Source organism: Panthera uncia (assembly GCF_023721935.1).
Source record: "Panthera uncia isolate 11264 chromosome A1 unlocalized genomic scaffold, Puncia_PCG_1.0 HiC_scaffold_16, whole genome shotgun sequence".
In the NCBI taxonomy this organism is placed as follows: Eukaryota; Metazoa; Chordata; class Mammalia; order Carnivora; family Felidae; genus Panthera; species Panthera uncia.
The window spans coordinates 79540112-79554701 of NW_026057576.1; the positions used below are offsets into that span (position 1 = coordinate 79540112).

General features: G+C 60.3%; 1 protein-coding gene across 1 annotated transcript in view; it reads right to left on the minus strand.

Moving 5' to 3' along the window:
• Positions 1-14590, minus strand: part of GAS6 (growth arrest specific 6) — a 33089-nt gene that overhangs the window by 4163 nt on the left and 14336 nt on the right. Inside the window, exons 5-12 of the mRNA XM_049647285.1 lie at positions 10336-10458; positions 9644-9766; positions 6684-6806; positions 6034-6155; positions 5524-5642; positions 5127-5316; positions 3278-3442; positions 1946-2114 (exon numbers count right to left, since the gene is read on the minus strand). Of these exons, the coding sequence (XP_049503242.1) occupies positions 1946-2114; positions 3278-3442; positions 5127-5316; positions 5524-5642; positions 6034-6155; positions 6684-6806; positions 9644-9766; positions 10336-10458 (1134 nt within the window). The remainder of the gene's footprint in view (positions 1-1945; positions 2115-3277; positions 3443-5126; positions 5317-5523; positions 5643-6033; positions 6156-6683; positions 6807-9643; positions 9767-10335; positions 10459-14590) is intronic.

Consider the following 14590-nt stretch of genomic DNA (forward strand, 5'->3'; position numbering starts at 1 on the left):
GAGCGTGGGCGCCCTGACCACAGGCTGGCTGGCACCACAGTGAACCACAACCTGGGCTCCTGGCTGCTTCCACTGGACTACAAGCACTGCAAATCATCTGTGCGTCCCCCGACCCTAAGTGGGGCTCGTTACAGTCCGTTCCTGATAATCATTCACTGAATCCAATGGGCGCAGAACTGGAAAAAGCAGCCAAAAAACAAAAACAAAAACCAGTGATCTTCTCCATGGCCAAGTTTCACCTTTATTCTTGATGGAAGAGAGGAGTGTTTCCTGGCCCTGAGTTTTCCCCGAGACGGGACCGGCGCACCGTGGGGGCGGAATCTTTCAAGGCACTGGAGCCACGGCTGTGCTGAGAAGCCTCGGGGAAGAGGGTCTCCCCCTGAACTGCTGCTTGGTGCAGAGTCTGTGACTCTCAGGGAGGCTTCTCTGTTCTAAGATGCGACTGTCCGAGGTTATGAGAGACGCATCGAGTTCTAAGTGCCATCTGGCCTTTGCTGTCATAGAACTGACTGCCCCAAACCAGTCCACGTGGACAGTGCACAGACCGTGGTATGCACAGGTCTGTGTTACAACAGAAAACGTCTGTGATACTCAGAAGAAAAGTAATGAAATGTTTTGTGATACCAGATTTTACCCTGAACATTATAATGATGTTCTACATCTTCCTGTTTAACAATGAGACCAAAGGAATAACGTGTATGTTGTTACCGGCTGGTTCTTTCCTCAGGAACACCTAGTACTTTCGACAATGAAAGCAAAGATACAGGTGGGGGGTGACCCAAGGTCCTGAGAGGACAGCCTGCCTCACTGAGGGTAGAGGAGTGGGCCCCCGTGGCCTCCCAGTGGGAGGGGTCATGTGGTCTGTGGTGGGGGTGGCAGACGGGAGCCTAACATAACCAGCTCGCCATCTGGGGAGAGAGGGTCTGCAGGTGGCCCGTGGAGACAGGGAGGACAGAGCCAGACCCCAGGAAGGAGCCAGGGTGCACTGGGGGGGGGGGACACCTGGACTGCAATGTCGGCTGGGAGCAGGGAGGCACCTGTGAGGCCACCAGACACACAGGCTGTGGACGTGGGGTGGGCGGGGGGCACCTGGGCCCGTGAACCCGCCAACAGGGTCCACACAGTCGTGTGCATGTGCATTTTCCTGGGCCTGGGACCTGGCTCTCCTGATTCTCCAGGCACAGTGACAATAATTTAGGGCTCCAGGTCGCATGTGCTCAGGAAACAAGGTTAATTTTAAACCTAAGTAAGAGAGAGGAGGGAAAATCCCTTGGTCCCAGGGTCAAACAGAACCACTCAGCAGTCACCACTGACCCACGCTGTTCATGCCGGCACCCTGAGCTCTTTTCCCACCAGCTGGCGATCGAGGACGCACATGATTTAGAACTTCAGTCCCAGGTAAAGTCTGTTTCTGAGACTGTTCCTCTGTTAGCATGAGCGGGTTGTTCGTTGCGTTGTGGCCCTCCAAGGTGGCTGTGCCGCTCTTCTCTCCTTTAACACTAGAGCTCTCCAGGGGCCCTGAGACGGCCCCTGCGACTCCAGGGTGCTGCCCCTCAGGGTCCCCAGGACGGCCCCTGTGACCTCGGGGTGCTGCCCCTCGGGGTCCCTGGATGGTCCCTGTGACTGGGGTGCTGCCCCTCATCCGCTCCTCAGGACTGCAGAGTCAGCCATGTTCCCCACAGCCGGTGTGGACACACCTACACTCATCTCGTCCAAGAACCGTCTGTAGGCATCCTCTCAGATCCTTCATGTCCTCCTGCCTGCCCGGCCCCAGCTGCCCCGGTACCAGCACGGCCGCAGTCTTCTCCCATCTGTCCCGTCCTCCTCACTGGCTGATGTGAGACCCAGAGCGGGAGCAGCCACCCGCGAGGTGGCTTCCTGCCTCGTGTGTTTCTCACTGCCTGTTGTCTGGAGGCCCAGCCCCAGCCCGGGAGCCCACACTTACTGTAATCGAGGCTGTAGAAGGCAAAGCCGGTCCCGGGGTAGAAGGACCCTCTCTCCGTCACGGAGAAACACTGCATCTTGGAGTTTGCTTTCACCGTTTCTTGGATGGTGGTGTCCTCGCCACTCAGCCAGTTCCAGCTCCTCATACAGCCATCTAGACGGGGGTTTATCTGGGAAGACAGAGAAATCCACGTGGCTTCCTGGGACCACAGAGACTCCCAGATACCATGACTAGGGGCCACGTGGTCAGAGCGTGGGATGCCCTCTGGGCTCAGGCATGTGGAAATCTGCCAAAAGATGAACAAGTCCTACTTGTAAAGATGACTTATTTCCCTAAAGGGCTCCACACTGGACACGATGACTCCTTGCAGGAGGCCCAGCACTCACGGCGGGTCCTCCTGCCGTGCGTCGTGCATGGACGCCCACCTTCTGTGGTCGCGCGCTCACTCCCAGAGCAGAGCACTGGCCACCCCCGGGAGGACATGGGACAAGGTGATGTGAGCAGTGGTACCTGGTACCTATGGAACTGAGTCCAGGGGCTGGGAGTGCCAATTCCAGTGCACCAGGCACGTGCTACATGCTTTGGAGCAAATCGGTAGTCATCCCTGCCTGTATCTGCAAAATGAGGAGGCGTAAGCAACTGTGGGACCCCCTGGAATGGAGACTGGCACCCCCTACCAGGATTCCGGCCACTGACATCCACCCACTGGGTGACGGGGAGACATCTACCGACCAGGGTGTGGGCTGTGATGCAGGAAGGGTGAGGTCGGGCAGAGCTTCGAGGTGGACTAGTAGTGACCTCTCCCCTGTGGAAGTCCCAGCAGGACTAACAACCCAAATGTTCTTGGAAATTGTCAAAAGAGTTGACTGTGTTTTTTAATTAGAAAAAAGTTTTTTTTTAATGTTCATTTTTGAGAGAGAGAGACAGCGCACAAGCAGAGGAGGGGCAGAGAAAGGGAGACACAGAATCCGAAGCAGGCTCCAGGCTCTGAGCTGTCAGCACAGAGCCCAACGCGGGGCTCGAACCCACGAACCGTGAGATCTGAGCCGAAGTCGGACGCTTAACCAACTGAGGCACCCAAGGCGCCCCTTGAGTGTTCTTTTTGCTCAAAAATAATTTCATTGTGTCTCATTTTTCATGCAAAATAGGCATTTTTATCATCACTTTAGATGAAAATTAAAGCTACTCTCACAGGGAGAGGCGGTGCACGCATGCTTGCTGACTTCTGGGAAGCCACCGCCTAAGCCTGGGAAGCACTAAACACAGCAGCTCGCGGGCTCGCCTGTCCTGATGGGTCCTGCGCTCTGACTCCAGACTGATGATGGTACTTACTGGCTGGACCAGGTCCTTCTCCTTGAAGGGAATGCCTCCCACGGTCAGGTTCAGATGATACAGTCCTCTGTCCAGCTGAAACAGGTCCCCGGCCACTGCGATCTTCATCACGGCATCCTTGTTCACCTTGATGACCAGATTCCGGTCCAGCTCCTCCACAGAGATCTGAAGGAAACCAGGGCCGGAGAGGCCGGGTACACCTTCACCCGGGACCCCCAGCCCCAGGGCTCACCCGCACACCTCCCTGTCCCCGTGTGCCAACACAACCTCCCTCCAGCTGGGGTGAGGCTCCAGTTCCCAAAAGGCCCCCAGCACTGGCTTCTCCCTTCGCTCCTCCTCCAAGTGAAGCCCCTCGAGCCGCGTCCCTTGCCCCATCCTGGCGCCTCTATAACCCCTGCCGGGAGCTGCTTCCTGGGAGCAGGAACCCTGCCTGACATCATTGTTTTGGTGCCTCACTTCTCCCACCTGCAGGGGCCCCATCAAAGGCAGGGGGCACGTTTCTAACTTCCAGCAGGTAACTAAGTGTCTGGCACGGACCGGATGCTGTGCGTGAATTCACATGGACTCCAGAAGTTTGCATCTTTCCTCCTTTCCAAGCAGGAGAATGTAGAAACCTCTCTCTACACTCTGTGTTCTCCTAACCCTCCAGAGGTCCATCAGTTTCCTTTTTGGTTAAAACGGGAAACTTGTCGGTACTTGGGTCAAGTGTGGTCAGGAGGACACGGTGTCCATGAGGGGGCTGCAGGGGCAAAAGCAGGTCAGGAGGGGTGGCTGCAGGGGCTGCCAATGAGCCGACCCCGCTGACCCCGCCCTGAGCGGCCAGTTCATGCACCGGGCGGGGGCAACTGTGCCAGTCACCCGTCACAGGCCCTGCGTGCCCCAGCTTTCTCACCTGGGTGCCGCCCACCCCCCTGGACCCCACACGCCCCACGACCACAGGGGCCAGGCTGCCCGTTTGGAGCACGTGCCTCCCTGGGCCCTGAAGGAGGCCGAGTCCCTCTGGCTCCACGGTCTTATCTGGGCTTTGCTGTTGGCACCCCTCCCGCAGCTCTGGAGACCCTTGTGCTGAGAGCTTGGGAAAGAAGGAAGGTGGCCTTACTTAACAGGGTGGACGCCTTAGCAGATGTCCCCAGTGTTTTTATTCAGAAAGTCCTATTTTAACATAGCTTTTAAAGGGCAAAAGGATGCTCTTCTCTCCCAGGTGCTTACTAAGAGCCCACTTCCAACCAGGGCCCTCCAAACTTCAGGAAGGGTCCTGTGTGTCAGGCTGCTGTGCAGGGGGTGCAGGCAGGGCAGTGGTGGGACACCTGCCTCTGGGGCTCTGGGTGCTCAGGGCACTCTCCAGAGGGAGGCACCCGTATGTGAGTGCTCCTGGGTCTGGGCGGGAAGGGCGCAGGTCCTGGGATGCTGCGGACACTTGAGCAGGAGTCGTGCCTAGATTTCGGCCCTGGACCCCCAGCTTCAGCGCCAATGACATCCTGAGCTGGACAGTTTTCTGAGGTGGGGTGTCCTGTGCACTGCAGGGTGACCGGCAGCCCCTGGCCCCACCAGGAGCTGCTGTGATGGACAGAATGGTCTCGGGGACACAGCCAGGTGTCCCAGGAGGAATGGCCCATCGAGTGTGAACTTCCCAGGGGCCGGGGCCCATGCCACTATGTGTAGTGTTCACCAACTGTCGGGTGCCTAAGCACACGAGCAAACCCCAGGCCCTCCCCAGGAGTCCCTATGCCGGCCAGGCCGTTCCCCAGGAGTCCCATACGCCGGCTGGGCCGGGGGCACGAGCAAACCCCAGGCCCTCCCCAGGAGTCCCTACGCCGCCCGGGCCAGGGGCGGGGGTGGCCATGCTCACCGTCTGCCATGTGCCATGGTTGATGATAGGCCCGCTGCTGGTGACTCGGCCGACACCACCATAGCGGAGCTGCAGTTCCAGCCGGCCAGCCCGCAGGCCCAGCACGATCCAGGCGCTGTCTTGATGACCTCCAGCAAAGAACAGGACCCCTTCGGGGTCAAAGGTCCTGAAGTCGAATTCAGCAAGCAGCCTGAGGGCCAGCATGAGAATCATCAGGTGACACACAGGCCCCATAGGACCCAGACCGACACGGGCAGGCAGGCACCCCGGGACTCCTTCCCCAGCGCCAGAAGCAGGCCCCGCAGTGGTGGGTGTCCATGCTGACCCAAAGCCTGGACTTGGCAGCAGGCTGCCGTGGATGTGCCAGGACCGCGGGGGGCTGCGAGCTGCCTCCCACCTGGTGGGCTGCAGCCTTTTGAAGCGCAGTCTGATCACGGGGGTCCCGCTGAACATGCGGCCCAGGTACAAGGACTTCACGCTTTTGGCCACATTGAAAGGCACGCAGGGCAAAATGTCCTGTGGAACGGGGGCAAGGAGTGTCAGGTGGGGCCCACCTGGTTCCACCCCTCCCGGCCACACGGGGCCTGTCAGGGTCGCAGGTCGAGTCCCCCTCAGCCATTCTGCCACCCAGATGCATAAGCAGGAGGCAGATGGGCCCCCCAAATGTTGGAGCGGGATGAGCGGGTGTGGGCGCACCCCCAGTCTGGGGGCTCTGGCTACACGCACACTGGGCAGGGCCTGCTTTGGGTGCAGGCTGCCTGCTGGGCCGCGGGTAGGGAGCCGCCCTGGGGGTGTCACCCACAGGACAGACACGCCCCCCCATCCCGCATCGCCACTGCCCTGGGTCACCAGCCCTCCTCCCTGAGAACGGTCTTCCCGAAGGGGGCGGCCGCCCCGAGGACACTACCTCGCAGGTGTTCATGTCCGGGGACAGCTTGAGGCCCCCACGCCCGTCACAGTGGCAGGTGTAGCCCCCTGGGGAGTTGACACAGGCCTGCTCACAGCGCCCCTCAGCACACTCGTCCACATCTGTGGCCACAAGGGAGATGGGCAAGCCTCACCTGTCTGGTCACACGTGCGGTGTGCTCTCTACGGGCTCCACAGCACGTGACTCAGGAGGCACCCACACCCCGCTGCGCCCACAGTGCTTCCCGGCAGGTCCAAGGAGCCGCTGGAATAAGCCAGCCGATCAGCCACAAAGCACGTCCTCGTCTGAAGGGTCAACTGCCATTGGCAGGCACCCCCGGGGCACGAAGGGTGTGAGCGGCTGCACGTCCCCAGCTGTCCCCAGACACAGTATCTGGAACTGAGGGCCACACATAAGCCCATCTGCTATGGCGGCACAGGGCATACGGTCTGGGGCAGGTCAGAAGGTGCCGAGCTGTACTCAGAGGCAGCACGAATGCATGTGTGTATTGTATGCGCACGTGTGCACACACGGCACGCACACTTATGTGCACACGAGCACACGTACTCACAGGTGGGTGCGGTGTGCTGTGTGTGCACGCCTGCACGTGTGTGTGCGCCTGGTGCCGGTGGGCGGCTGGGAAGAGGTACCTTGACAGGCTTTCTCCTGGGAACTGAACGCGTAGCCCTCATCACAGAGGCAGGCGTAGGAGCCCGGCAGGTTGCTGCAGCGCGCCTCCCCGCAGGCCCTGCCGTCTGCACACTCGTCCACGTCTGCAAGAAAACCAGCATGCTGGACCGGGGGGTTTCTGACTACCATGGGGAGGTGCTGTGGTGGGAGCACCGCGTGTCGGGGGCGCAGCCCCCGGGGCAGACTAGGCCCACGCCCCCTCCGCCCAGCCACCGACTCTGCAGCCCCAGGCCCAGGCATTGGGGCCATGGGGGGCAGTTCCAATCGGTGTCCTGGACACTGGACAGGGCTCTGAGCACTGGAGCACAGGAGCAAAACCCCAGGGGCCTTCCGAACGGAGGGTACCCTGCGTCCCTGGAGCAACTCCCCCCCAATGCCCCCGGGATGCCACCTGCATCTCCCAACTCGGCCTCCACTCACACCCTGGGTCTCTCCACCGGAATTCAAACACTACAGTAATGACAAGGTATCAAGGCTCTTCCTGAGGTTCTGTCCATCCTGCCCCTCCAGCAAACGACCAGCACGAAACTTCGGCAGTTAAAAACCCATTTCCTCCAGAGTCAGAAGGAACAGGTGGCTCGTGTCATTGCTACTTCAAACACCACGGGTCCTCACACAGCAACACGACACGTGTGTCTCCAAGCCCCACGCCATTCACGACTCCTCACAAGGGCAGCTAAACGCAGGCTTGCAGGTGCAGAATGAGGAAAATGTCGCTCACCGACCCCAAGAACGAGCCAGCAACCGCACACGTCCCCCGAGAGCGTGTGAAACCGCCAGGTTGCACCCGATCCGTTTCCAGCTGTGTGGACGCTTCTGAGCATGTGAGACTTCATTTCAGGAGCGAGGCAGGGCCAACCCCGCATCCAGAACCTTAGGAACCTGGCTTCCCCTAGTACGTGGGGCGTGCCAGCTGCACCAGGGAGGACACTGTGCTCCCTGCTCTGCACTCACACTCGGCTGCAGGGCCCCGGGCCGCTCCGCACACAGGATGCCTCGTTGGCACAGGCTCTCTCTGAACACGGCCCATGAGGCCCTACCATGGTACCAAGGAAACCACAGGGACCCCCCACAGCCTCTGCAGCCTCTGTTGCTCTACAGAAGCTCATGACCTGGGCTTCAAGGTGTGCAGAGTCCCTGCGGGGCCTGTGACAGCGGGGGCTGGGGCGGGAGGGCCCGAGAGCCCGCGGCAGCATCAGGGAAGGGCTCCCCTGTCCTGGCCCTGTGCCCGCACACCATCACTTCCCAGGCCAGGAAGCCTCCCCATGGGAAACAGTGGACAAAGCTCCGGACCCCACGCGTCCACGTGGCCCCTTGCCACCTTGCTTTCTTCTCCCACAGTGCCCATTGGCCACAGCCACAGAGCCTCTGGCAGTACTGTGGGCCGGGCTGGGGGCCCAGACAGCTGAGCTCCAGCCTCTGGGCCCCTCCTCCCTACACCTCACATCCTGCCAACACTCTGCCCATTGGAGATGCCACTGTCGGGCAGTTGGTCACAGAGCACGGTGACTGGGAGCCAAAGCAGGTGAACAGTGTGCAGCATTGGCACGGGGGGGGCAGAGAGCCTAGGCCCAACCATACTGTGTGCGCTGCGGCCAAGAGGTCCTTGGGCCCAAAACAGGCTCTTATCACCCTCCCCCTGCGGGGGCCCCCGGCCCACCTCCCAGCCATGCAGGCTGGGGACCCCTCCTTGCAGCCAAGGACAGATGATGGAGAGGCCTGGGCCCCATTCCCTATGCTGCTGGGGGGCCCTTGAAGTGGGGTGCAGCGACCCCACCCCCTCCTTCCCAGTATCTCGGGTTCTGACTGAGAAGAACAAGATGGAAAGTCCAGGCTCCACAGTGATAAGACTCCCCATTCCCCACAGCCTCCCTTGCCTGCATCTGGGCGTCCCAAGGTCCCCAAAGAAATAGTTGATGGCCAAGAGAAAGGGGGGTACGTGAGGACCAGACTCGGCAGGCACACCCCGAAACCTGGCAGCAGAGGTGGGGCGCCTGCCATCATGCTGATCATTACTCAGTCATGCTGAGGACAGCACCTCGCAGCCCGCTGACCCAGCAGGTGCAGAGTCCCGTCCCACTGCCCTACACGCTGTTCTGGGGGGAAAGGCAAGGATGCAGGGAATCTCTGGGACCCCTAGAGTCCTCACACATCATAGACTTGGTGAGCGGGTGGGAGGGAGATTCTGGTCACTCAGGGACTTCTGAGGAGGCTAATGCAGGATGTCCCCCATGGCACACGGCACATTTCCTGGGGGCGTCCAAACAGACCATCTGCCCGCGGCCCCGAGAACCCTGCCCCTCGGCCCCAGCAGGTAGAGGTGCACAGGCCACGGAGGGGCCCTTGCTCCGGAGGCTGCTTCCCCCTCAGTACCTCCATCTTGTTCCGGGGCAAGCCAGCAGCACTCAAGAAACGTCCCAGATTCCCAGGGACATGCCAGTGACAGACGTCAGCAGGTCTGAGTTGGAGGGTGGGGTGGGGGTGGGCGGAGAGCTGCCCCTGTGAAGTGGGGTGCCCCTGTTGTGCAGTAGGCTGGCCACAGCTTGCAGGATGCTGGGCCGCAGGGGGCCCGAGACAGAAGGGAAGAGAGTTGCCTTCTGCTTGAGCCTTTGCCAGAGGGAAGCAAGCCGGGTGGGTGTGGACAGGGGCCCGCCCCTGGGTCAGAGAGAGTGGCTGAGAGCCTGGTGACTCATCCCGGGTCGGATGCTGGGGCAGCTCCCATGGCCGCTGACATGCCCGGGCATGTGCTCTGCGGAGGCCCCTCCCCCTCCTCCCGCCTTTGCAGGGACCCACAGCCTCTCAAGAGGTGACCGCCAGCCTCAGCAATCTGGCCATCTTGCCGACTCTGGCAATTTGGCAGCTGCACAGACTGACAGGGAGGGCACGGGGAGGGCTTGGGGAGGCTCGGCCCAGGCGTTACCTTGGCAGGTCCTGCTGTCCACCGTGAGCGTGTAGCCACTGTAGCAGGCGCAGTGGAAGCTGCCGGGCTTGTTGAGGCATATTTGGTTGCAGCCCCCATTCTGCTGGCTGCACTCGTTGACATCTGGGCACAGAGCAAAGAGAGGCTGGGGAGCATGCAGAGGTGACGCACAAGCACCTGCACGCCTGTCCCCACAGGAGACCCCGCTGTGCCGAGGGCGGTGCCGTCTACCATGAGTGCACACTGGAGGAGGGCAGGGCCCTGGGGTGGCTTGGAGCAGCAGTGAAGGGGCCCCCGAAGTCATCAGGTCTTGGGGTGTTTTTCCTGCGGCTTCTTTGCTGACCCCCCAAAACTGCAGACAGGGAGGTTGGACAAGGCCCCACCCAGGGTCCCCAGGGGTAGCCCTACGGTGGCTTTTCTTCCAGTCCTGCCTGAGCCAGGCCACTGCCAGCACCCGATAGCTTCTCAAAGGTTGGACAGCGCCCTGTCCTTGGAGGCGAAAGCAGTGCCTCTCCATGTTCTTGGGGGATGTGAGGGGCCAAGGGGCCCCTCCTCTCCTTCCTCCTCTGAGCCGGAGGGAGGTGGGCCGGCCACGAGGGGCCGGGTACCCCGACAGTCTGGGGCTCCTGCCTCCTCTGGAACAGGCCCTGCACATCCCCCGGGTAGGCTGGGGGCACAGGGAGGGGCCTCACCTCTGTCACAGAGCCGCCCACCCCAGCCAGCTCTGCACTGGCAATAGAAGTTGCCCATGAGGTCTTGGCAGACTTGGGTCCCCTCCTTGTTGCAGGGGTTTGGGGAGCACTGGTCAGGCAAGTCTATGTTGAGAAAAAAGAGAAAACATTCAGCTGGGAGGGAACGGCCGGGGGGCAGGCCCACCGAGGCAGGCCCAGACTAGAGGCATGGACCCCAGCTCCGGGCAGGAGAACAGTCATGGAGCAGGTGGGCCAGGCCCTCGTCTGTTCCAGGGAGATCTGGGTCAGCTTGGAGGGAGTGTCCACCTGCCTGCTGGGCCAAGGGCAGCAGAGGAGGACAGGGTGGGCCTGGCTGGGCTCCTTGTGCTCTGGCTTCCCAGGGAGCAGGCCCACAGACCCCTGGCTGACCTTAAGGGTCACATGAGGAACCCCCATCCCGGCCGACATCTCCACCGTCCCCGGCCAGGCATCCCATCCACTCAAACCCCAGCATGCTCCCCACAGGGCTTGGCGGCCACAGGAGCACCCCCACACCACCTGGCCGGATGCGGGACTGCCCAGGCCCAGGCTGCCTTGGCTCTCCCAGAGAGGGGTACCGGCCGGCCCCTGCTCAGGGGGCAGTCTGCCGGCCAAGACTGGCAATCGCCACCTGCTTTACAGGCTAGTTGAAACAGTCACAGGGGGTGGCTTCCAAGGACTTGGCATGTGAGCAACTTCTCACAGGCTGCTGAAGCCCAGCTCCAAGGTGCCATAGCTGCAGGGCCCGCCCACGAGCAGCCTGGCTCACCTGGGTGCAGGTGCTGTGTGGGAGGGACTGGCCAGGGGTCTCCAGGGGATCTCAGCACTGGGGCCCAGGCTGACCTCTGCCGCTCTCACTGTGCCCATGCTCAGCAGGCCCAGGAGATTTCCAGCCCCGCAGCCCTTGTGTGGGTCAGCTCTCGCCTTGGTTCCTTGACATACCTTGGCCAGCTTTCCCCTCCCCTCTTCCAGCATGGACACCTGCCCCTTTCAGCCTGGGGACAGCACTGGGCCTGTGGCTGAGGTCCAAACCCAGGGCCAGGGCTGGTAGATGGGGCGGGAGATGCCCCGAGTGCCTGCAGCAAACTCGCTGTCCCTCAGGCAGGTATCCTTCAGCGGTGTGGACAAAACCTTGCTGCTCTGGACCGCTTCCCTGTGGCCCTGGGGACTGTGGGCTCCAGGCTGGCCAGCTGACAGCCATCCCCAGGCCCGCAGGGGAGAGCAGGTCACTGTGTCACCCTTCCCAGGGCCATGTACCCCACAACTCTCTGATCAGGTCAATCACTTCTCTTGTATTTACATGTATATACATATTTTTAACATTTATTTGTGTTGGAAAGACAGCACGAGCAGGGGAGGGGCAGAGAGAGGGAGACACAGAATCCGAAGCAGGCTCCAGGCTCCAAGCTGTCAGCACAGAGCCCGATGTCGGGCTTGAACCTGCAAACCGTGAGATCATGACCTGAGATGAAGTCGGACATTTAACCGACTGAGCCACCCAGGTGCCCCACTTCTCATTATTTATGGAGAGAGTAGCCCACACAACATGGCGGCTGGGCAGGTGGAGAGGCTCGTCAGACTCCCGGGTTTTCCAGCCTCTTCTCTGCACGAGCCAACAGGGCCCCCAAGAGCCGAGAGCTCAGGTGTCTGTCCTGCTAGGAGACTGACTAGGTGGGCACAGGCCACTGTTTATCACCTCTTCCTTAAAATGACTGACATTTCCAGCCCAACGCCAGGTTTGGGGACAGCATTTCTGCCCCAGGCCTTGCTTGTGGTCACCAGCAATGAATTCCTAGTAGAGCCCTTCCCCGCCTCACCAGCCTGGGGCTCAAGTGACCCCCAGCCCATCTGGGCCTCCCGTCAGCCCTCATTGGCAGGACTCCAGACTCCGCCAAGCTGCGTCCCTTTGTCCCATGCAGGTCTGTGACCTTGTCACCAGGGCCCCACTTCTTGGGGAATCTGCATAATTGTGTGCAAATAACTGGGGCCTGAGTCTGGCATTGGGCTCCTCCTGTGGCCCTGCCACACTCACTGGTAAGTGTTGACTGGACACAGCATCCCCAAATGCTTTGTGACACTTGCACAGTTGTTTTTGGCAGGGAAGGTAAATGCCTTCTCCCCGTAAGCAAGCAAGAATTGGGTCCAGGAATGAGGAAACGGGGCCTGGGAACGGCGTGTCCCACAGCCACCAGGAGCTGGCAGGTCAGCCCTGCAGACCCCACGCTGCCCGTGGGGAGGGGCAGGAGGGCTGGGGAGGGCAAGGCCCAACACCAGCCCCAGAGGTGGCAGATAGGGCAGGAGGGTTGTGTGCCGTGTGTCAGGGCCTGGCCTGCCTGCTCACAGCACAAGCCCAGAGGGGCCCCCAAAGGCAGAAGGGTGTCTCCACTTGACACATTTGGTTCAAGATTCAGTTATTTCAGAAGTGCGCATTTGACACATGGAACTGCCTGAAATGGCTAAAGCTCCTTGAATAAAAACGCCTCAGGGCCCCACAGTCCAGGGTGGAGACAGACTTCTCCAGGGGACACCGCAGCAGGGCTCCCACAGGACACCCACAACAGCGGCCCCAGGACCCAAGGAAGGGGGAGGGGTGGTCCTGAGCATTTGACACCGGGCAGGGGCCCAGCGAACTCCTGTGGGATCGAGGGCGTGCACGTGAGAGCACGGGTGAGGATAAGCCTCTGCAGGCACCCAGGGCACCCGCTTCCCTGTGTCCGGGCCTCTAGCGAGAAGGAGCCTTGAGAACAAGGGGTCCCCCTTGCCCCCACGTGGCCCTGCTGCTCTGAGCAGCCGTGTGATCCCTCGACAGGAGGCCTTTCTCTCCATCTCGGAATGAAGGTAAAGATGAGTTATAAGCTGGACGACACACTCAGTGCAGGGCCCACTGTGGCCAAAGGGAAGGGGCCCTTCGGACACGGTGGGCAGAAGGTGGAGACATCGGCAGGAAGAAAGCCCCAGGCCCGGAGCGCAGCAGGGCTGGACATGGGCACCTGGGCAAACCGAGATGTGGGCTCTTGGGGGACATTGCTTCGATTCTGACAATAATGGACAGTCAAGCACTCAGCTCTGCTGCCTCACGGCCACCAAATGAGACAGCTGTCGGGAAGGAACCATGAAAACAGCCTAAAGTTGCCCAAACTGTGCTGCGGGTGGAGAGGCCTGCAGGAGTCACTCCGGGGGTGCAGGGGGTGGGGGTGGGGGTGCGGGCAGGACGTGCGTCCTTCCCGAGTGACAGGTCTTGGGTCCTTGTCCCCAGCTGTCTTCACGCACACCCCAATAAGGACGCACTGTATTTGCAGGGTGCCCCAGACTTCGGAAAATTTAGAGGCACAGACGGTGTGCAGTCGGGCACCCACGGAGGACGACACATTTGACCATAGCGCACAGTCCAGAGAGACTGGGCATGGGGGGGCGTAGCGCCGCCACTGCATGAGATCTGACCCTGGTGCCAGCTCAGGAAGCCCCCCTTCCTTCCTCACCCCAGCCGCCACCAGAGCCCAGAGCCTCAAGCCCATTCAGAACACATCTTTGCTATTCAAACAATTCTGGTCCCTCTAAAGCCACAAAATCTCTCACGTGGCACAACATGGCCCAGGACTCAATGACTTTAAATAAATGCTGTTGGAACAAGGGTGCAGCTCTCTGGAAACAACGATCTTCGCACTGTGTCAGGAAGCATGGATAACTAGGTAACTTTTTATGATTTCCAGAAAAGGGAGCCTGAACCCAGGAATTAAATACTTATGGGGGTGCCGGGGGGCTCGGCCTAAAACCCAGGAATTAAACATCTACGGGGACGTACAGTGGCTCAGTGGGTTAAGCGTCCGACTTCAGCTCAGGTCATGATCTTGCGGTTTGTGGGTTTGAGCCCCGTGTCGGGCTCTGTCCTGACAGCTCGGAGCCTGGAACCTGCTTCTGATTCTGTGTCTCCCTCTCTCTCTGCCCCTCCCCCATTCATGCTCAGTCTCTCTCAAAAATAAAAATAAACATTAAAAAAATAAAGCAATCTCATCAATTTGGAGACATAATTTAAAAGAAAAAATTGGTTTAGCAAATTAACAACAATAAAAAAATTGCTAAAAACAAAAAGCCAACATGACATGAAACTAAAACTGCAATGACCACGCCCTTTGGAGAGGCCAAGGTCATGGGCTGACCCCCGGGAGGCCGAGGTCACAGGCTGACTCCCAGGAGGCCGAGGTCACGGGCTGACCCCAGGGAGGCCGAGGTCACGGGC